The following is a 24,238-nucleotide window of genomic DNA, read 5'->3' on the forward strand; positions in this document are numbered from 1 at the left end:
TTTATGAATATGAAAGTGTTTTCTTTGCATTAATTGAGATTTGAAAGCTCTGCATCTTTTTTTGTTATTTCAGTCACTTCTCATTTTCTGCAAATAAATGCTCTAAATGACAATATTTGTGTTTGGAATTTGGAGGAAATTGTCCGTAGTTCATAAAATAAAACAACAATGTTTATTTTACTCAAACATATACCTATTAATAGCAAAATCAGAGAAACTGATTTAGAAACTGAAGGGTTTTCTTAATTTTTCCCAGAGCTGTATGCAACACAAATTGTATCAATTACTTTTAACATTCTGTTCTGTATTGGCACTTTCTATATATTTTAAATTTTTCTGTTTTGTCATTATTATTAAAAAATATGAAGAAGATAAAATGTGTGGGTATGTGTGTGTGTGGAGGGAATACTCTCTATTCTGTATTAAACTGGTAGTTCTGACGCTGCTGTGTGATTTGAGTGTAACTCAACACTGGTCCCTCCTGTTTATTAACAGCCAATCAGAGCTCTCCGCTGCCTTCCCCTTCAGCTATTTACATCCCGTACCGGGACACAGCTTCCCAAAAAAAACTGAAACGGAGTTGAGGAAAGTTCCTACTGGGCGCAGACAGTTCCTGCCTGCAGAGAGAGAGAGACAGAGGAGTGGAGTGGAGGCTACCTGAGAATCCTGGTCTGGAGAGGAACATCACACACTCATACACACACACACACACACACACACACACACACACACACTCATTCACTTCTGAATCCCGCCCGGATCTAAATTTCCAGCCACGGATCCAAAGGTGGAGAGCGCGTTCCCCCTCCCGCCCCTGCACTTCTTCAAGAGAGAGATGGAGGAGAGCTCGAGCTCGCCCGTGTCTCCGGTGGACAGCGTGGTGACCAGCGAGGAGGAGCTGGACAGACAGCACAACAAGCGCGTGGGCAGGAAGAGGAGACCCAGCAAGAAGTCGAGCGACGAGGGCAGCCCGGGCTCCGCCAAGCGCGGCAAGAAGGCCAGCCCGAGCCGCGCGCACTCCTACGAGGAGCTGCAGAACCAGCGCGTGCTGGCCAACGTGCGCGAGCGCCAGCGGACTCAGTCTCTGAATGAGGCGTTCGCGTCTCTGCGCAAAATCATCCCCACCCTGCCCTCCGACAAACTCAGCAAGATCCAGACCCTCAAGCTCGCCTCGCGCTACATCGACTTCCTCTACCAGGTGCTGCAGAGCGACGAGATGGACAGCAAGATGTCCAGCTGCAGCTACGTGGCGCACGAGAGACTCAGCTACGCCTTCTCCGTGTGGAGGATGGAGGGCGCGTGGTCCATGTCCGCCACGCACTAGCCCAGAGCTGCTGCTGCTGCTGCTGCTGCTGCAGGGGTGGGTACATGCACACACTGATGATCCTGCTGCATGACTGTCAGTGTGTGTGCACGTGCGTGCGTGCGTAAAAGTGTGTCTGTGTGTGTGTGTGTTGGTGGTATTAGTGCAGTTGCCCTAGCTGGAAACGCATCAGCTCATGTCTGAAGAGATAAAACAACAATAGGTGAAAAAAATTGTGTATTTTATAATAGATGCACTATATAATAATAATATATCACTAATAATAGTAACAATGTTAGCAAATCAGTATTCAATATTATTTCAGTTATAATATATAATATACTAAATTGTATAATAATAAAAACAAATACGTATTATTAGATATCCAAGTGTCCAAACTATAAAAACAAAAAGAATAACTACAGTATAATAATAATAATAATAATAATAATAATAATAATAATAATAATAATAGTAATTAAAATAAACTTTTAAAAAGGCCACAGAAACAGTCTCACTCGTATCGCTTTTATCTGCAGTTATGTATCAATATTACACAAATATTTATTATAGATGATATCCCCCCGCCATATTTTTTACTTTCTCGTGAGAAGGAAAATTGAAGGAATTTTATCTTGCAAATGTATCTAACAGCCGATAAATGATGACACTTTGGTAAGCTTTGGTTTAAAGGAAAAGTTGAGCCTGATGGGAAAAAGAAACCACAGCCGTGTTCTTGTGGGATTTGTGTTCCGTTTCTCAGGCTGTTAGAGATGAGGAGTAAAAGATGAGGATCGAATGTCTCTGAGTGTCCTCTTAGCCTTCCCAGAGTGAAAATAAGGGTCGTGCTGAGAGTTTTCTTTTATGCATGAGAGCCCACTGACATTAGAGAGTTTTAGAACATATTGTCTATGCCATGCAAGAGCAATCAAAATGAAATATATTTTATTTTATTTGTTTTATTTATAGGAGTATTTGTATTGGTACATGTTTCGTGGAATTTGGACACAACATAAATAACCTCTGCAAGATCTCAAAACGATAAAAAGGCAAAAATTGAGACTAAAGTTTTTTCCATAAAAACAGTGATACATAAACAGCCTTTTGATTTTATTCTGTACTGATGCTTTTGCAACATATTATCTGTGCGGTTCCTACAAGAGCATAATGTATAAACATAAAGCTGAAGTTTTCAATTATTACAAGATTTTATTTAATCCTGATCTCCTAATTAGCCCACTTTAAGTTCTTTTATGGAATATATTCAGATGTGTTATTTTTCACCTCAGATTAAAATATGCTTTAATTGTTTTAAGTTTCAGTTTAAGATTCACATTATGATGAAAAACTCAAAACAAATTCTTCGCTGAAACTGCGGTCAATTTAAAACTAATAACAGTCATAATGACTGGGTGAGAAGATTAATAATTAGTTTACCTACAATAGATCAAGTATGTCGTCCGATAAGATCTTAATCTAAGATTTAAAAAAAAACATTTTTACTGTAAAGTGAACCAAAAGTAAACATATACAAAAGAGATGAAGTTAATCGGTTTAGCAGCAACATAAGCTATTATGTCTAGTGGACTAAAATACAATTTTAAGTTGGACGTTTTCTTCCTCCGCTGCCTAGTAGGCCCAGATCAGGGAATTAATGGTTTTCAATATGATGTTTACATGTGTTTAAATTCAATGCAGATTTAAATAATGCAGTCTACCAACTCAACATGATACAATAAAATTATCTTCAGGATAGTCACTGTGCTAACTTTGTTTTTGACGCTTACATTTGTTTTTATGATCATCTCTCCGCAGACTGTTTACTTTCACTAATAATGAAGACACCAAAGGATTTCTTGAAGAACCTAATAAACCTCAGTGCCATGGCCAAGACACATTGTCGTGTGATTACAAAAAGTGGACTGGAGCACTCAAAGTGCCTTTACAGATCACGATGAACGACATGAACAAGACAAGAAGAACATTTTATACCCATTACCTAAACGAGAAGAACTGATTTCACACATAGAGAAGAGGAACATTTTATACTCCCTACCTGATCAAGAAAAGCTCCAAACACGTCTCCACCTAGTCCAGAGGATTGTATTTTTTTTAAATATATTTTTACACCTAGAATCACTCCTCAACTCGTCTCCAGTTTGGACCAATTACACATTTATCTCTGTCCCCAAGTTATTCTTCAGTGTCGTTTTGGTAATAGGAAGGCAATCTGTTATTTTTCAACCAAAGAAACTATATTTCTCTTTTTATCTTTAAATAGAAGAGTTTATATATATATATATGAAAATTTGATAAAATAATGTACATAATGCTACCTGTGATTATTGTCAGCTTTTAAGGCGACCGATGCATTTTAGGGCAATAGCTACTTTTAAAAGTAGGCTACGCTGCATGGATTACTGCCTTTGAGTCTGTTTGTTTGTTTGTTTATTTGTATGTGTTTTTTAAAGCAATGACTTCAGATTCCGTCCATTACAATGTGCTTATTTATTAAAACCTATTTTTTGAACAATGACGTTGAAATGTGAACTATGATTCCTACACAGATACAAATCAGATCTCAGCAATCAGTTAATCGTTCAAGTCATCTTCGTTCTTACGTGGTCATCATTAAATCTGATCATTAATGAATGAATTATTTAATTTATAATATACTTTCAGAGTCAGTTAAATGTTTATATCCATCTATATAAACAAACATAAGGCTTATTTTCATCGCGGAGTTAACAGCTTTCATTCGCTCTCTAGTGGAAAGTAAGGCTCTTATAAAGAGCTCAGGTTCATTAGCAGAGGAATGAGATGGAGTCTGTTGGCCTCCACAAAGAGTTTCATGCTTTAAAGCTCTATAGAGCTGCGGGGAGACTTTTTAACAAGCAAAACAGCAAGAACAACTATTTACCACCCCCACCCCCATTATTATTTTTTTATCTTAAATCTTAAGCTACACTTCCAAGGCATGAAATTGTTTACGTGTAATTTTCCTCAGACGCAGGGCGATAAAAATCAGCAAAAATGTAAAGTTCCTGTTCCAGTCTATGGCGTTCTCTAATTGTGGATGATGAAAGTCTGCAGATAGTGTTGTTCAGCGCAGAACTCGCCTTCAGACACGGGGATAAGAATGGGGAAAGGTTCTTGCTGTTCTTTCAGGGATGAGGGTCTAAACGCGCCAAATATACTACTGGTTTAAACATCGGGTTATGGAAACGGAGATGTCTAGGGATCGTTTAGGATCGCAGGAGGAATTTGTGATCATCTAAAATATATTTATTAATAGGATAATGAATTAATTTTTGGTTAGGATACATGACTAAGTCTTTAACAATCTCAATAATAATGGAAAAAAGGCAGTTTCTTATTTACTGTATTGGAGAATTATTCCTCACACTACTCCAGTGCGGGCTACATCCATGCAAAAAAATAACTCTTTTATGTGGAAACGGGACACGATGGGTTAAATAACTGTTGAAATCTGTATCCAAAAAATGTGTAAGGTGCACATAAAGAGCTGTGAGTCGTGGTGTAGGAGTGTGAGTGTGTGTGTGCGGTTGATAATGTCTCATTATCCGAGGCAGGCAGCGATCAGAGGCTCGTTTCTCCACACTGCGATCGCCCAGATGTTTCCCGTAAAATCAGACGGAAAAAGCAACAAAATTTTAATTTGGACTAAAAGGGATAAAGTAAAGGTTTACGCCGTGGGCGCCTCCAACAGGATTTCTCCTACAGCACTCAAAGGATTTTGGTACAGTGGGGGATATTTGAAGCGGGAGGGGTGGTCTTAATTCTTTTTAAAGGCCGAAAACTTGCATTATTATTGCAAGCGCCCCGGTAACCATGCAAGCAATTCAGCCGATATTTTATTAGATCAAAGCTTAGAATTTTACAGGTGTCAAAAAAAATCAAATCGGTTATGTAATGGTCTTCCAACTCTCAGAGAGTCTTAACACATCCTCATTAAAAATGCTTAATTCTAATATTCTTAACGATTATACAAAACAATCACTATACTGAGTCCTCAAGCACTTTGAACAGATGATGAGCATTTCCTCCTGTCACAGTGCTGCTCCAAAAGCCAAAAGTCTTTCAGTTGCAGCCAGGATGTCCCAAAGAATTCGTGCTATGCTTCTAAAAAAAAAATACAAAATCAGATAGGACTCAACACTCCTGTTTCCAAGAAAGACACCGGGTTGGCTCAGAACGTTTAACATTTATCCAGTTCCCTGATTCAGGATCTCTAATTCTTTGATCCATAACAGGGATGACTCCCTTCAGGGTCTGAAAAGACCACGCTATCCACAGGGCTGCTTGGAAGTCCTGATGGAAAATCTCTAAGAATGAGGAATGATGGCTAAGTGACGTGGCAAAAAGACATATTGGCGGCCGCGCATGTTCACGCTAACACATTTGCCTGTAGGTAAAGCGAGACTTATGAATTTAACACTGTTGCAGAGGAGACTTGTGGTCTGGCCTTGAGACGCACTCATATGTACTTGTCCAAAAGTTCCAAACACCTGCTAACATCTAACATTTCCTCTGAAATGAAGGAAAGGAATAGGTTGTTTCTTTCTTCTCCTTCTCCTTTGCTGCGGTAAAAGCCTCTACTCTTCTGGGAAGGCTTTACATTACAATTTGGAACATTGCTGTGAGGGTTTTGATTGGATTCAGCCACAAAAGCATTAGTGGAAATTTAGTTCTGGAACTGAGTATTTGATTCAGTTTCATTACTACAGAGAATAGAGTTCAGCTTCTTTACGGAAACTTCTAGGATTTTTGTAACCTTCTAGTCTTTGACATTGGGAATTTTATTTTCGTTGTTATATTATAATGCTGCTGCTGTGTTCAATACTATCAGCAATGCTTTTCCATGGAGGTTACTGTGTATAAACTGTTTCTTCTGTATTAGTGGGTTAACATTAAAGTAGTAGAATTCATTAAATTACTAAAGGGGGTTTCTGTATGTTTAGAGCAAGTGCACTGGTCCAGGATAGCTGGGCTTTCAATCTTTATGATTCTATCGATATTCCTTAATTGAATTTTCTGTTTAGCTGTTTGTGAATCCTTTCTAGAAGAATCATGCCTGTTTTATTTATTTTTTTATTGTTTTTATTTTATTTTTTTACAGATGCTCAGGTCTACCTGTATGTCTTTTATTTGGGCAAGTATACTGGCATTACCACATTTAGAACAGGGTACGCATATTAGCCAACAACTTCTTTCTAAGCAGAGCTCAGCATATATTTCTGTTTAAGTCAATGAGTGCATCTTGACAAGACCCAATTACAGGAGCATTGGCAGGTATAAAGCTCGTACTGGACGTGTACAATGCACAGTTGCAGAGACTTTTTTTTTTTTGCTTAGGCAGTCCAAGTTCAGAAACCAGGTGCGCAATCCAGCAGAGCATGTTTACTTTATTTGTAAACAGATCAAAACTTCAGCAGGGGGCTCTAATGGAAAAAGGAAAATCACCTGCAGGATCTCAAACCTCCACATCCATGCCAGAGCCAGAAGTAAATAAAAAGACAATGAGGTGTGTGGTCTGGAGAAAGTCCATGGAACAAGTAGAGCAGAGGTTACATGTATAAAACCTTCCACAGTAAGAGCGCAGATTTGAGATCAGTTTAACCTTTCGCAGGACTCTTGACTTTACTCTTGGAGGTTTTTATCCACACCTGGTTGTTCCTGGAAAGACCTCTGTAGAGTTAATGCATCTCTGCTGTCCAGGCTCTTCCACTCCCAGCTGCAGTGTGGACCTGTGTCTTCCAGTAACCTTGAGGGTACCTCAGTCTAACCTGCCAGTGACATCACCCCGTCCCAGTGAGGGCCAAGAACGTCCGTATCCGGCCTCTGCTTTTCCCAGCAGAATTTTCGCCCCCAGCTCTCAAAAGGTGGAATCAAACTGGACAAGAAAATGAGTTAAGAACACTAAAGTGGTTGTAAAGGTGGCTGTGAATGAGGCTAGAGGAATGCGTGCGCAGACCAGCCAGGCAGGGGAAATTACAACTGCACTGAAGTGGCTTTCCAAGGCTGCAACGTGTTTGCTTTTCACCGTTTTCTTTTTTCTTTCTTTCTTTTGAATAGTTTTGCAATATCCTTCAGCCACCTCTGTTCTCTTCATTTCAGCCTGTTCCCACCCAGGGCTTAAAAAGCTCTTCAGACGACTGCCCAGAGAGCAGCAAACCTTCAGCTACAGTTCGCTCAGCAGAGCAGGGCTCATAAAACACAAGATCAAGTTAGCAAACAGCAGAAATTGCTTTTGAACCGTCATACACCAAATATCTCTTTACGAGCAGAATCCTTATTTTTCTAAACTAACAGAACAGTCAGGCTGTTCTTCACATTAATGTTCTTCATCATTCTTTCACTACATGACCTTATCTGCATTACAGTAATACAGTACTGTGCAAAGGTTTTATGCACCAAAGCAAATTACATTATTACACCATTTATCTCAGCAATATGAGTGTTTTTACCTAAAAAAAAAAGCATCACACATGATTTGAACAGATGCAAATAAACATACATACAGTAAAATGCAACAGGGAAAAATCTATTTTTTAACCAAGTATGTTATATCCCATGAGCCAAGTTGAACAACAAAGTGTAGTAGTACTGGATGCTCCTCAGCCAGCATGTGTATATTATGTTCAGTTCCGTCAGCAGCTCCTGATTTACCACATTTACCAATTTACCAAACCAGTTGTTGATAATATGATGAGAACTAGAAATAACTCTATTAAAGTCAGATGAGGAGAAATTAGGAGTTGTTTTAAGGAAAACAGTGCTGTACAAGTTGCACTGCTTTTTAAAATATTGCTGTCTGTATTTATTGTAATGCCAGTGTTGCTAGTGCTAGTACTGAGCTAATAAACACTTACTTTACAGATAATAAGCATATTCTTTACTGAAATTCCCACAGGTGGCTAAATTGAAAACTGAACTGAAAATTTCTATTCTGTTTAACCATTGCTGATTACGTAGATTAACTATGCATTTACAAGCTAAGAAATTCATTCAGAATCGATTCTTGATTTAGAGCCAAGAGACCATCTTTTTTGGGATGTAAAAAAGGATTCCTAAATTGTGTAAAAAAAAAACAGTTATATACCATATACAACAACACTATATAATCTTAGTAGTGTGAATTTGACAGGTTAGTACACAAAATATTAATTTAGTGACCTGTTTTGTACTAACAGGAAGCGATAAAGCATAGTTATTTTGCTGTCTTTGCCTCTGCGCTTGCATAGTTTCCATCTATCTGACATTTACTTTTTAATATTGTTCCAGATGTGAGTAACTCTGCCCTTCTCTTTTCACATCATAACATCATAAAAGTCCATCATAACCACACTCAAAAAACTACCTGTATTACTTCATTGCTGATACCTATTTAAATGACAAATTACATGCTCCAACAACTAGTTTGTATTAATAAGTGGCATGTTAAACACATATTAAAACAGATGTTTAAGTACAACCGTCTCACCGCCATTATTGCAACCTGCACATGTACCTGCATCTGCATCTTTCCACAGCCCTTTAACCACAGCCCTTTAACCACAGCCTAAAAATAGCTAAACGCAAATATAAACCCAAATCAGTTTAATCTGTAGTTTATCTGGAGTTTTTATTTTATTCATGCATATGTTAAAATTTGTTAAAAAATTTAATAGTAGAAATAGAATTAGCTTATACTGTAATATAAGCCATATATAGCTAGCTAGTCTCTTTTCCCTATTAATGTAAAGTCCCTAAATCTTCAAACTGCTGTGTAGTCCAAGACTAGTCTTACTTCCTGTACAGGAAACTGCTCACATACTATTAAAAGCTATTTAATATTAAGCCTAATTATGTATTGATTGATTATATTTTTATTACTATTTATTATTTTCAGTCCCCGAGTTGTAAATGCTCGGATGCACAGAAAATGAGAGTTATTCTCAATGTATTACAGAGTAAAAATAAAGGAGGATTGATATTAATTTATATAGTTTTATATATTTTGATTATACAACATTTTGCAAGATTCACATAATTCATAAGCACTGTCATTGTCCTACATCTTAGGCCTATTTGAACCTCCACCACCTCAACAATATCTTACCACAACAGACTTTCCTATGTGTCCTCAATGTTCGCAATTTTTGTAAACTAAAATATGATCACCCTAGTCCAGATATATATTCTGTAAAATATTAAATCATATATTTCAGACTAAAGGCACCGTCAAAGTCTGGTGCATCAGAAATTCCTCATCTAGAGCAGGACAGTCTAGTTGCAGTGATTTGTAGCAGTTAAATAAAAGTGTTGATCCCTCTCTGGCACAGACTGCAGTAACATGATCCACACAGGCTCCGAGCTGTGACACACTCATACACACACACACTGCCACTTTCCCCTTCATTAGCACCGGGGTTATGCAGGGTCACCAGGGTCAGGCTACCAGAGGAGCCGTCTCTCGCACTCTCTCTTTCTTACTGTCTCTCTTTCTCTCTCTCTTTCTCTCACACACACATACAAACAGGAGTATGCACAGTAAACGCTGAGGCCCAATCCACAATTAAAGCTCAGTGTTTTGTTCAAGCAAACACAAGGTGATGAAGCTGTTATGGAGGAAGCTTTCCTCCTGCTGGGAATAGGAGGGAGTTCATTTCTCTGAAAAGAAGCTTCTCTGTATGTCAGACTGCGTGTTTTCTCACCTCTATTCAGTGAACTAAAAGACCTCTGCTGGTAAGCTGGCACAATGGTAAGACAACCAAATAAAATCACAAATATCATGCTTTTATGTTTATGTACAATAAATAGCTCTGAAAAAAGAGACCACTTAAAAATGATGATTTTCTTTGGTTTTACCAAATTGAAAACCACTGGAATATAATCAAGAGGAAGATAGATGATCACAAGCCATCAAACCAAACTGAACTGCTTGAATTCTTACTCCAGGAGTGGCATAAGTTTATCCAAAAGCAGTGTGTAAGACTGGTGGAGGAGATGCATGAAAATTGTGATTAAAAACCAGGGTTATTCCACCAAATATTGATTTCTGAACTCTTAAAACTTTATGAATATGAACTTTTTTCTTTGCATTATTCAAGGTCTGAAAGCTCTGCATCTTTTTTGTTATTTCAGTAATTTTTCATTTTCTGCAAATAAATGTTCTAAATAAAAAAATAAAATATTTGGAACAATGTATATTTTACTCAAACAAATACCTATAAATAGCAAAATCAGAGAAACTGATCCATTTCAGATCATACAATATATGGACATGACTTTATTAATTATTGCTGATCTCAGTATTGTCCATTATGCTTTTCCTAGCAAAGATAACCTATCATTGTGAATATGCCTGTATATTGACTTTGCATAGCGCAACGACTCGGTTTTAATACATCAGCTCACAGATGCCTTGTGCTAAACGACATCACCCTTTGGAGTGATGTGGAGACAGAGCGCCATCCACCCACATCTACCCAGGTCAATTCAGTTGATGGCAAGCTGCATGAACAGGATTTGAACCAGACATCTCCCAATCAAAGTGGCATAATATTACCATATTAAAAATCCATGTAATGTTCAACCAAATGTGGCGACTAGCTTAGCCACCAATTTACAGGCTTAGACTAGTTTAGCTCTTGACTTGGTTGTTGTTGATCAAGAAAACTTTATATTTAATTAATTAAGAGATAATCTGTGAAAGTGGAATATATCCGCAGAAAAGTGCAGAAATACCTGGCAGTACTATATAATTATATAATATATAAATTATATAATTTTATCATCAGATTGGGGGGTTGTCTTTAAATAACAAAATCTTGCTCCAGAGATATTTATGTGGCACCTGTAGGATGTGAGCAGGCATGCTTTCAACAGCTGCATCAGTGGCTAATGTTTTATGTGTTAGCCAGAGGGTTCCTGTAAAGAAGCTAATTGGATACAACTAAATTTATTCATCATTAAAAGATTGTAGCTATTTAAAACAGATCTCTGAAGTATAAACGTTGTAAAAGTTTTTTTTTTTTCATCATTTTATCAACAGTTTCTGAAGCTTTTTGGTAGCAGTAAAGCCCTTAAATAAGTTAAAATAATAATAAGAAATAAATACAAACATTTTTTTTGATTAAAAAAGTCAAATATGAATCAATAAATCTTTAAATGCACATTATGATGTGTGTGTGAGTGTGTGTGAGTGTGTGTGTGTTTGGTGTTGTGGACAGCTCAGTAGCCCAGAGCAGATTACTGCACAGAGATGCATGTGGTAATGCGTTCCTCATGTGGAGTCTTTAGGATAAAACCAAGTCTCTTTTACAAGGTTAGCCCAGCCTGGGGGGAGCTGCGGAGCCGGTGCTGTGCGCGGGGCTGAAATGAAAATAGCTCTGGGGGGGTTGAGCTTTTCCTCCGTGCCTCCCTCCCACCTTTTCATCTTATACAGCAGGAAGGTGGCAGGTCACCTGTGTAATGTGGGTTAGCACAACAGGCAGAAATTGATGCAGTTTTAATTTGCGGCCGTTTCACAAAGGTGTACGAGCAGCTAATAAGAAAAATGTGTCTCGGCTCCCCCAACAGGCCTGCTTTACTTGTGCTGTGGGTAAATCTGTGTGAGTGTGTGTGTTTGTGCATTGTTTTTATACATTTGTCAGGACAAAAAAAAAATTCTAAATTTTTTTTAAACTGGACAAATTGGGAATTTCAGGGGTCAAAAACGGTACTTTAAATAATAATGTTTAATCAAAAGTTCAATTGTACCTAAAAACAAATTAAAAAAACTTATAATCAGGTGCGAATTATGTATGAAAAGTACAGCTTTATAAAGGAGTTTCAGTTTAGCTCTCAAGCACTGAGACTCAAGACTGGAGCAGCATTAGCATTAGCTGCTGATCGCGCTAAGCGCTAGCTCTTTTGTTATTTAGAGGTAAGGGTTGTCAACCTGTATTCTGCTGCTAACTCTGGCTAGCACTTCTGGAGCAGCATTAGCATTATACAGAAAAAGATATTATACAGTTAATTCCATACATTTAAGTCAGTGCAAAAAAAGTTTTTGGAGCTTTCTATTGGTCAGTTTATCATGAAATTTGGAAAGACCAACTGCCAGATTCATATCATGTCAAAAAGTGAAAAATGACAGAAGTAAATGACATGAGATCTATGTTTTTTTTAGTGTATTCATGGTCCACGTCCTGACTATGCACAAAAACAAACACTCTTATTGCAAGAAACTGCCAGAACAAAGCTTTGCAGACCTCCCTTCATGTCCAAAGTGGGAACAGACAGTGGAAGGCATTGTCCGAAAGCTAGTTATTTACCACTGGGCCTCTGTGGACGTTAAAGTGCAGACAGGCTGTAAATGCTGGGATCACATTTTCTGAGCTGATGTCATTCCTTCCCACAGCTTGACCTTCAGCCCTGCAACAGATTCCATCAGCAGAGTCTCACCTGAGAGCACGCAGCGATGGGTCAGTGGACAAATATGCTCTGCCCATGCCTCTTCACGCTGGGTGCCGCTCTCCAGACTAAACACACAGCAAGACAAGCAAACGCAGGCCAGCTTTCCAAACACGGCACACGCGAAGACCCATGGCCCACGCTAGGCCGGACAGTCGAGCGGCCTACAGGAAGAGACACAGTGCAGCTCACTGATAAACGACCCAAACAGCTGTCTGGAATATTTGAGTATCAGTCAAACAATAGCATGAAGGGAACGGCCTGACCACCTCGAGTTTGGGAAAAAAAAATCTTGATGTGTTGAATAGAATCAAATCCATGAAGAAAGAGAGAAAAAGGGGGAGAGGGAGAGATTTGCTAGAGGTGCACGACCTTTCACTGCTTCTTACGTAACTTGAGCTGTACTTTGTGTCATTTTCCCATTGGTTTTACAATCCTGAATCAAAAGAAGAAGTTCGGACACTATGGAAAAATGCAAAAAAAAAAAAAAAAAAAAGTTTACATAGATCTTTATTTCATTGAAGTTAATGTAAACTTCATATAGAGATATTTAATGTTTTTCCTGCTTACCTTCATTTTATTCATAAATAAACATCCATTACTGCATTCCAGGCTTGCAACACATTCCAAAAAAAAAACGTTGGGAAAGAACAACAAAAAGCTGTTAAAGTAATTAAAAATAGCTGCAATAGGAAAAAATTAATGCAATCAAATTTTCCCATTTCAAGCTACTATAAGGTGCACCTAAAATCCTATAATTTACCCAAAAAATCATCAGTGCACCTTATAATCTGGTGCACCCTGTGTATAAATTTTACCTGTTAGGTTGTAAGAAGCAGTAAAGCCACTCCGCTGAAGTACAGCTTTATAAAGGGTTTCAGTGAAGTTTCTAAAGCACAGAGACTCGAGACTGGAGCAGTATTAGCATTAGCCTCTATCTGTGCTAAGTGCTAGCTCTTTTGCTGTTTAGAAGTGGGGATTATCATCTGTAGCCTGCTGCTTACCTCGACAACTAGCTTCAGCAGCATTAGCATTACTAATATCACCCTGGCTTACCGGCACATTTAGAGTTCTTTAGCTCAGCACTGTCAGGAAGCACTAGCCACTAACCATGGATAGCCTTAGTGAAAATCTACAAATCTAAGCTTACTGTGAATAAACGGAAGCGTTTCACTCACCCGAATAAACAGTTTTCAGGAGAGAAATCTGTGTAGACTAACATCCAGTGCTTATTTTTTTTTATTTAAGAATTACATTTTTGTTTACTTAAATTAGCTTAGCTTGACATGGTGACACCCCTGTTCCTTACTGGTGTTGCATCATGCGCCATACAATCTGGTGCGATTTAAAGGTTAATTTTTTTTTTCGTGAATGTGATCAAGTAATGTTGCTGGCTTGAGCTTCAGCCTGATCCACTTGAAGTTGAGTAAGATTGTTTATAGCAGCCACGAAGAGATGGAGATAGATTTGCTGGAGGCGCGTGTGCCCTCTCGCTGACACAAGGCTTGCTTCTTATGTCATATCAAAACAGCGCCGAAAAGCTGATCTGTAATTTGGCCCAGAGATGCAGCTGCCCTCATCCACCGCCATTCAGCGCCACAATTAAAAACTAGAGCTGAGCGCCGAGCGATGCTCGGAAACGAGGCCCTTTTCTAATATTGGGGACAGTAATGACAGAGTGAGCGGCCTGAGGACAAGGATGAGCAGAAGAAGCAAAGACGCACGAGAGAGAGAGAGAGAGAGAGAGAGAGAGAGAGAGAAGTGTGACCGCAGACGGGAATGTCATTGTGGTGAAGAAAATAGCTGGGGATTTTTTTTTTATGCTGCTCTTTGCCAAGATCCATTTCTTCAGTTTTATTGTGGGAAGAGGGATGCTCGATGGAGGCCGTGATCAGGAAAGCACACAGGGTCTTAAATCAAGTGCAGAGGCTGATCTGAGTTTATCTAACCCTGCTCTACAGGGCAGAGGTTACGGGGTTAGTCAGGCCTGACCAACAGTCACATTAAGTTTCTGGCAGTTTGACTGGCCCTGGCTCCTGAACGTCCTGAAATGCGGCCACATTCCTGAGAATCGTGTCACCTTTTGTCCCTGGTGTGAGGTTTGGAGTCGCCCATTTGACAACCGCTACAACAGTAAATATTGTCCCTCGCATCTCTGTTAGCCGTGTTCTGCTTCCCTGTGTGCTCGACTCTGTTTGCTTTCTCCGTTACAGCTCTCGAGCTGCCAGATTTATGAATATTCAAACGCCGTGGGCTGTATGCAGCTCAGGCCTGCGCTGTTTGCATATTCCCGGCTTTAAAGCTCACACAGTTACACCAGAATAAGCCTGACAAATAAAGCAGAACTAGCTGCGCTGCCTCTTGTTTATTTGGACACAGCTTACAGCCCGTCTGCTGTGTTTGTTTGCTGTTCTTTTTCTCAACTCGTGCTCTGACTAGTATCAGTTTATTTGGACAGATATCTGATCCTTATCTCTATTAGAATTGCTGGTAATCCCTGGTTTGACCATAGTGAGTGAGGCCTAGTCCTCCGGCTGCCCTCTCCTGTCCACAGGAGGCACTGCAGGCTAATGAAGAGCTCGATACTTAGCTTACAAGAGCTTTCTAACATACAGCTCTGAAAAAAATTAAGAGATCACTTCAGTTTGAAGTGAATCAGTTTCTTCAAGTTTGCTATTTATAGGTAGATGTTTGAATAAAATAAACATGTTGTTTTATTCTATGAACTACAGACAACATTTCTCCCAAATTCCAAATAAAAATATTGTAATTTAGAGCATTTATTTGCGGAAAATGACAAATAGCTGAAATAACAAGGATGCAGAGCTTTCAGACCTTAAATAATGGCAAAGGAAACAAGTTTATATTCATAACATTCAGAAATCAATATTTGGTGGAATAACCCTGGTTTTTAATCACAGTTTTAATGCACCTTGGCATGTTCTCCTCCACCAGTCTTTCACACTGCTTTTGGATAACTTTATGCCAAAGTTCAGCTTGGTTTGATGGCTTGTGATCTTCCTCTTAATTATATTCCAGAGGTTTTCAATTTGATCAAATTAAAGAAACTTATTGATTCTAAGTGTTTTTTATTTTTTTGCAGAGCTGTTTTGTCTTATTGGTTCTGTCTTATGTCCACTATTAAATCTACTACTTGAGATCCATGGCCTTTGTGAGACTTTGGACTCAGAAAAAGCAATTTCACAGGAAATAGAAGAGCTTTCTCTTTCTTCAGTGGAAGTCAGTGTTAAGACTGTATTACAAATAATATTCATCAAATTTGTTAATGTAAAGGAAATTTAAATAGACCACAATTACAACCATGCCAGTTTTACATGACAGTGACTAATTATTAGTAGGCATATTCCACCAAATTTGTGGCCCAGTATCTGCAATGCAAAATTGTGCTTAATTTAGATCAGCATAATAATCCCAGTCTACAGCTTCATGAACGAGCTCTAATTAAAAATCCCAACAACAAAAAACTTTTCCACAAGCATTCTCCATAGGCACATATTTATTTTTAATTGAAAAGTTGAAAATGAGTACATAAATAAGTATAAGTGTTCTGTGAAGTGTGTGTCTGGTGTTTGTGTGTGTATGAGATAGACTGGGGTTCCCAAAGCTGTATTTAAAGGCTCCTTCCCATTTTTGTTTACACACTTAAATCTGCTCATGAATGTTTTGGTAATAAAACAGAAATTATAGAGTTATAACAGAGAAAATACACACAAAACAACATTTATAAAACATTTATAAGTGAGACTAACAGAGAATGAGAACCTTGGAGCATTTCATCTTCCGTTAAACATTTGAAGAAAAATGCACACTGCCCAGAGTTTCTTAATTTAAGTGATTCCAGGAAAACTGTACGACTAGCACAGTTGTTTATTAAACGGTAATTAAACGGGCAAGACTGCATGATTAAACCAAACTGAGGGAAAAATTCAGTGCAATAAGTTTGACCACAGTAGGAATTAATAGTAAAATCTTTGGACAAACACTGACTGACCGCATCTTTCCCTGAAAACCTGTCCATCCCTGTGATGCTGCAGGAAATTCACTTCAAAGCTGGACTCATAAGGAAAACACAATAACAGGACTGTATATAACCAGAAAAACAGATAGATTACATTTAAACTGGTCGAACTGATTATCTTCACATTTGATAGATATATATTACCAATTAAAAAACTATTAATTCTTCGGCCCTGGTCTCGATGTGCTTGAGGAACGAGCTAAATGAACATCCTCTGCAAAATCACAGAGCGAGGCCACGCAGATGAAAGGAAAGGCCAAAAGCTGAGAGTTATAAGAACAATAACTTCCAGAGCAGAACTGAATGATTTAAACTGCGGTTTTCATAAAACGCAAACCAAAGGATTTAATCAAGTGAATGTATTTTCATCTGCAGTTAAAGTTGTAGGGGGCAGAACTTCATTTAAAAGCCATTAGAGATCACAAAAGGTTGGCTGGAATGATTACAAGTCGCTTAGTGACCTTCATTACTGGAGCTATTGTTGCAAAAAAAAAAAGCCCTCCTGTAGCCATTTATACAAATTCTACAAACAGTGACGGCAGAAACACCTTTCCCACCCTTTAGGTTAACAAGAACAATCGTGAAAATAAAGGTGATACAAAGGGTTGTTTGAGCGAAGTCAAAAAGAGCCGTTTTGCACTGTAAAATATAAACACTGATTTGTAGGTAAAGATCCTTTTAGGTTTGAATAAGGGTGTTTTCACACCAGCACTATTTGGTCTGGTTTAAATGGACTCTGGTTTGTTTGTACCCTTAGTGTGGTTTGATTGAGCAGCTGTGAAAAAGTAATCGCACTCGGGTGAGGATCAACCACCTCCACTAGCAGGTCTCGGTGCAGTTCCAAACGAACTCTGGAGTGGTTTGATTGTGCTGAAAATGAGATCTGGTCTCGATCCGACCCAGCCATCAAATATACTCCTTTTATTTGAGCTAAACTGCTGATAAGGTGCAGTTTATGCTGATATATTAGCAATATAAAGCTAATTACCACAGTTATGAACAAACGCCGTCTCTGCTCCATGCTGTTTACATGGGGGTCTGTGCTGCGTTCACTGCTTGCAGCTGGGCTACTCTGTTTAAGCTCAAGTTGGTTCCAGCCTAACTCTTAAGCAGCATTAATATGTTTTGAGTGATGATGAACCTGACCAAGATAGACAACAAGTATAACCAAGCTTGGTTGACCAGCATGTCTTGTATAGTCAAGCTGCTTAACCAGCATCAGTTTTTACCTGGATTATCAGCTTTTCAACCCTTAAACTTCAAATAGCAACTTATACCTTCAACACGTTCATCACACTCAGCACTTCCTTATAGACTGTGGCATCCCTCAGAGAAACGGTTGTGCCATCTTAATTTTGTATGTGTGTGTAAACGCTTCTTCTCCTGTGGATCCGTGAAATAAAAACAAGACAGTGGTTTTCCAAAACAAGATACTTTATAGTTGATGTCAAAGACAAATGTTAAAGTAAAGGTCCCAAGAAAAGTTCTACTGTAACAATGGAGGAAAAAAAAACAAACAAACAAAAAAAATCAAAAACAAAGTGATAAAAATAATAAGCATTTCTTACGTCTGTAAACCTAGACCTGCTCTCGAGCCACAGTGGTCATAGATATATTACTGGCTGTAAAGGGAAAGACAGGCTGAGGATGATATACCTGTCAAAACATCTGGAAAAAGCCCTTTGATGACTCCAGATGCTCTCCACGCAACCCAAAAATACATCCAAAGGAAGGAAAAATATATATATAATATATTTATATATATATTTATATATATCACACAGGCAGTCTAATATGTATGTAGTGTGTAGTTCACCTAAAACAATGTTCTACATAAATACAATAAAATCTGTTGTCTGTATGTCACAAGTGCTAGATAGTTTTTTTTTTTTTTCATTTCGTTTTGTAAAATATTCAAATGTTTTGAAATCGTTTCGTTTTCTCGTTTCCGCTTCTTTTAGTACAAGTAAAAAGCACATCTGTCGGACACAAGGAGCATCGCTCTTCCCGCGGCTTCCTGACCGCGGAAGAGAAGAGAAAGCGCTCGCGTTTCAGAGCGGCGGCTCTCCGATGCTGGAAAAGTCTCGTCCTCCAGTGCTCATCGGTTGTGCAAATATGTTACAAGGACAGACAGGCATGCCGACACACAGAACATGCAGAAAACGACAGGGGTGGAGCGAAGGGGTACAGAAACTCACCCGGGCCTTCAAATAAACAACGCTAGGCCTGGGATTAATGGCAAATTAGCAGGAATGACAGATGTTCAAATAAATGGAAAGGAAATTAAAATAAATGGAATGTTTGCTGTTATTTTTTTTCTTCTTTTTTCCTGTTTTGTAAAGAAAGTGATCTGGAAGCTGGGTGAATAAACCAGATAGAGAAGTCCCTTTGAAAAAAGAAAGACAGAAACGTAGAGAAACAGGCTGCCATTGTTCAGACTGTTATTGCAAAGTGATCTGTGAGTTCTGGTTGGCAAGTCGGTCATTGCAATGTTACCATTACTACTGGCTCCTTCTCCATAACACTGAGGAAATGTGGTGCAGTGCTGCAGCAACACCTTTATTTAAAGAAATCATGTGCAGTTACTCAAAAAGCTCCTAATGTTAAGGAGCAAAATGGAAATTTAAGGTCTACTATACTTTAGTTGGTGGTATAATAGAAGTACTAGTAGTAATTAACTTACTACTTAACAATAAGTGATAATAATAATTATTATTATATAATAATAGTATTTATCAGTGTAACACCTCTCATGCATGCAAACAAATGCAGTGCAAGGTGTTTCAGTGCATGCTACAGTATGATAGAAAAAGAGCTGAATCTAATATCAGGTAAGAATGCAAGTTAGGTTGTGCAATACACTCTCTTCCTCCAGCAGGTGGACTTGTCGGGGACAATGGGGCACAAGCTAACAAAACAATCATTTTATCTTAACACAAAACTTTTTTTTTTTTTTTTTAAGTATTTAAAGCAACATTATCAACTTTACAATCACTGACTTATACCAGGGAGATGAGCTATTCCCTACTGTTTCTGTGCAGTATTCTAACTGCACTATGTAACTCTGGTGAAGCGGGCTGAACAACAGTTGCACAAACTGTATAACGCTGCATAATCATATACAGACATATCTTTATCTCTCAACTCAACAAGAAATGCATGTGCACAGTGTGTCCTTTAGTGAAAGCTCATAGTGTAAATTTCACTTCTCAACTGAAGGGGGACCATAGGAGCAAGACAACTTTCAATACTCACATAATGCTGCTTTATAACAAACAGGCTTACTTACAAGATGCAACATCATTAGCTGCACATATTAACAAATAATTGGACCAGGATTGACCCTGAATATAACTGGAGTAGTCTATTTAAAAATTATATTGTTTTTATAAAATATACTATATTATTATTAAATATATAATTATTTAAGTTTGAGTGCTTTTTAAAGCATATAACCAACTCACAGTGAGAACAAGGCAGACTAAAGTACAGCCTAAAGTACATACCGGAAGATTAGTTCTAACAGTTTGTTAAAATATAGCCTTTCAACATCTTCAACATCTTCATTGTCTCTCCAAACATTAGAAGAGGTTTACGTCTTTCCATTTAAATCCAAAAACAAATTTGAATTTTGTTGTGAAATATGCATGTTCAGATTAATAAAACACTATGAAATATCATCCAATCAGCTTGGTCAGATGCTTTTAAAGCCAATAAACAAACCACATTACTTTGTGCCCTTCCGTCCCCCTACAGTTCAACCCAGGAGAAAGGAGGTAAATGTCTGTGTTGGCACTGAAGATGAAATTAAACAGAAAACCAACAATGTGAAAACTTGCCTGCCAGCACTGTCACTAAGCAAGCCTGTGTAATAAGCTGTGTTTTCAGTAGGTTTGCCTGTAGATTCTGTTGACTGTTGCTCGATGTACAACCAAGTGCATGGTGACTGTGTGATTTTAGAACCAGTGTAGTGCTACGGTTTGCGGCTCTAAACCAATGGCAGCCTTGAGGAGAGAACAGAGACTTCAGTGAGCCCTGAGCTAAACACAGCCAGAGCGGATACATGAGCATCACCTTGCACTTCCAAAGATGTTGTTGTTTTGTTTTGTTGTTTTTTTTTTCTCTCAAATGTGATTGTAATCTTCTCTAATATATATCTATAGATTTTTCTCATATATAAATCTACTATGAACAGAACATATAGTAAATACACAATTGTTGGAATCATTATACAAAGTAGAAACATCTCAATTTCACCCTCCCAAGAAAACCACAGAACCCCAGAGTGTGTGTAAAAGGCTGCTCTCTAAGAGAGGAACTATTGTCTTAAGAACTTTAAGCATGTAAAACAACATTGTCAACTGTACAGAGCGTAACAGGGAAAATGACGAAATAATAACAATAATAAAAAACAGAGGAAAAAAAAAAGAAGTATAAAAAGTTCAAGGCGAAAGAAGAAAACAAGGAAAATACAGACGAGAACATAACTGGCAAATAACTCAGAATGGAGTAGTCATGTGAGGCATGGGTATACTGGAAAAGACAGTAAGAACAATTGCAACAGCAACTCATGCCTACCTCCTTAATATGCACTTTTCCCATCATCATCGCACTCGTGATAATATACAAGAAATAACCCTAAGAAAGTCCGTGGTCACAATGTCAAAGGTAGTTGCCAAGAGGCTGAACATGAGTTGGGGGTTTCCAAACAAAGTAAGACCACCTCAGATCAGTCCGCCATCAGAGCAGTCACGTGTTCCATCAGTGTCAAGGCTGTGTCGGATGCCGTCAGCGAGCATGCTTCGTGTATATACAGGCAAATGGGTGATTGAGATGCATACATGTGCTGCTCCAAAATTTACGTGCTTAGCTGGAGAGATTCGTGCAGAGCGGGGGAGTGACAGAGCTGTCTACGAGAGGGGGGGGTTGGTTGGTGGGGGAGTCGTCATTAACGTATGTCTGGGTGCTGCAGGCTGGTGGTCCGATTACATCTCCTAGACTGACACACTTGTAGACACACATCCAGTCACCCAACAATAATAAACACTCTCGCTCACTCACACACACACACACACACACACACACACATACACACGCAAGCATACAAAGACACAGTAGCACCTGCTAATGCTGCCAGTCCTGCCTGTACAGGAGCCCAAACGGCAGAAAACGTGAAGCTGTGAAACTCCCAGCACTGAATCTCACCTGCTGGCACATCAGAAGGCTCAGTGGTATAGTTTTAAACTGGTTTCCAGCCCTTGTCCTTATAATTCAAATATGTCACTAATAATAATAATAGTAGTAATGATAAAAAAACAACACATCATCTGCTGAGAAGGATATTGTTGGCTATTATTGGTTGATTAGCTTGCGCCCTTATAATTGTTGTTTAATCTGAGCATCATGACATTCATTACCATCAAAAAATTTTAACAAATGAGGTGAGGAATACAAGAAAAATTTATAGTTATAAATAGTTCGATCATTCAACGTTTTCTCATAAACCACAAAATTCTGCACGTAGAAAACTTCTGAATGGTCCTCTCTTATATGCCTGTGGCTATTGGCACCAAACTTGTACTTGTACTGGTTAAATCTCAGATCTCATGCTTTTAGTGTTGTGTTTTTTTTGTTTGTTTGTTTCTTCTTCTATAACTAAGCATTCAAACTGGTCCGAGGGAAGGTGTTGAGTAACAGTGCATGCTAGTTAACGGAGGCGATATAATGGAGATTTTGGTCATAGAATTTGAACAAGTAGCTACATTGGCCTGCACTTGCTCTTGAAAGCAGAACTGCAGAATTCAGCTGAAAACTGCTCCAACAATGTTTGCCTGTGTACAGCTGGCAACTACCTTACGAGTCGTTTCAAAAGCCAAAGATCCTGAAGTTACGCAAAGTCCAAAGCAAGTATAGAAAAAACTTACTCAACATGGAAAAAACTGAATAAAATGACAATAAAAAGGATGATAATGTGTGTGTGAGTCACACAGAAGTCTGCAGGGCATTCCTGGTAAACATGCAAAGGGCTTTCTGTCCTTCGGGCCTTCAGCCATTCCACTCCTGGAAAAAAAGGAGGAGGGGAGGCCGAAGGACCCAATGGCCTTCCCCTTATGTAACTAGTTTAAGGCAATGTTCTTCTCAAATCGTCCAAAAATCCACCAGCGCTTTAAAAAACAAAAGGCACAATCTCTCAGTGTCTCTCACTCACTCTTTCTCTCGTGAGTGTTAGAGGGGATTCAGAAGGGCTGCTTCACGAGCCACCTTCCACACTTCCTCTAAAACTCCCACAATCCCCTCAGTTCCTCCCTCCCACCCTGGCCATGCTTCAGGCTTCTCCTCTCAAACACCTCGCAAGCACATAGCAGTAACTTTCCAAAATGTCGCAGTTTGGAATGAAACAGCAGTCAGTCACTTTTTCCCCTCTCGAGAAAAAACATACAAAACAAATAAACAAAAACAAACAAACAAACCAACAAAGAGACAAGAAAAAAAAGCAGAAATAAAGGACACAGCCATGATGAAGTCCACAGCTGGAACCATGCGGACGTTAGTGGCCATGAAAAGAAGAGTCTTGTTTTTTTTAAAAGCACCAGTCTCACATCTACCAATGGAACGTGAGTCCATATCCCGCTGGAAAGCAGGCGTCCGGGAAGGACAGACACACAGGCAGGAGGCCCTTAACGCCCCCCGTGCCAGACAGAGACGGACTTAAAAACGGCGGAGGTGTTCCGGACAGGTGCACTCTGAGTGTTTTGAAGATGTCTTCGGTCCGTTTCAATGCCCGTGCTGAAAACCCGCTCAGAGCCCCGCAGGTGGAGGCGCGAGGCACGAGGCTCTGAAGCCGGGAGCGGCCAAAAATGAAACGGGTGGAGAGGGCAGAGTGAGGTCACACACCAGTTAGAGGCTGTGAGCCAAGGAGGTCACCGAGGTCGTCAGGGGACCGTGCTTCTACAGTGGCGGCTCTTCCTCCATCGGCTCCTCCTCGGACCTGCGCATCACATACAGACACATATGTTATTTAACAGCCTTTAAAGGCGATATGTCTTACATTTTAATTTTTAAGTAAAGACGTCCATGTTGGCATCATATTGATTAGATTAAAAGTTCACTACTACTATTGGTCAAATATGCTTGGGAGATCGCTGGTTCAAATCCCGGTCATGCATCCATCAGCTGCCAGAACCCTGAGAGAGAAAAATTGGCTTTGCTCTCTCTGGGTGAGTAAGATGGCACTCTTTCCTCTCATCAATCAAAGGGTGATGCTGATCAGCACAAGGCGTCTGTAAGCTAATGTATCAAAAACAATCGCTGCTGCACTTTCCTCTGAGCGCACTGTGATGCTACTTGGCAATGCTTCTGCATCAGCAGCAGTTCAAAAAGTGGCGGTGTCGGACTTCACGTGTCGGAGGAGGCATGTGCTGATCTTTACCCTCCTT

General features: G+C 39.1%; 2 protein-coding genes across 9 annotated transcripts in view; one reads left to right on the forward strand and one right to left on the reverse strand.

Moving 5' to 3' along the window:
- The first annotated feature begins 566 nt into the window (after nucleotides 1-566).
- Nucleotides 567-3,839, forward strand: twist2. The gene is made up of 2 exons (XM_007256373.4): nucleotides 567-1,360; nucleotides 3,119-3,839. The coding sequence occupies exon 1, from the start codon at nucleotides 836-838 to the stop codon at nucleotides 1,322-1,324; it is 489 nt and encodes a 162-aa protein (XP_007256435.1). The 5' UTR covers nucleotides 567-835; the 3' UTR covers nucleotides 1,325-1,360; nucleotides 3,119-3,839.
- A 14,379-nt stretch (nucleotides 3,840-18,218) lies between these two features.
- hdac4 (histone deacetylase 4) overlaps nucleotides 18,219-24,238 on the reverse strand; it is a 243,633-nt gene continuing 237,613 nt past the window's right edge. For all 8 annotated transcript variants that reach the window (XM_022680188.2, XM_049485360.1, XM_049485362.1 and 5 more), the window contains one exon: nucleotides 18,219-23,790. In XM_022680188.2, coding sequence (XP_022535909.2) covers nucleotides 23,751-23,790 — 40 coding nt within the window. In that variant the 3' untranslated portion in view covers nucleotides 18,219-23,750. The remainder of the gene's footprint in view (nucleotides 23,791-24,238) is intronic.

The sequence above is a fragment of the Astyanax mexicanus genome, chromosome 11 (assembly GCF_023375975.1).
Source record: "Astyanax mexicanus isolate ESR-SI-001 chromosome 11, AstMex3_surface, whole genome shotgun sequence".
Lineage (NCBI taxonomy): Eukaryota > Metazoa > Chordata > Actinopteri > Characiformes > Acestrorhamphidae > Astyanax > Astyanax mexicanus.

Excerpts from the sequence above, each read along its gene's own strand:
- twist2 (XM_007256373.4), top strand. The coding sequence starts at position 836 with ATGGAGGAGAGCTCGAGCTCGCCCGTGTCTCCGGTGGACAGCGTGGTG.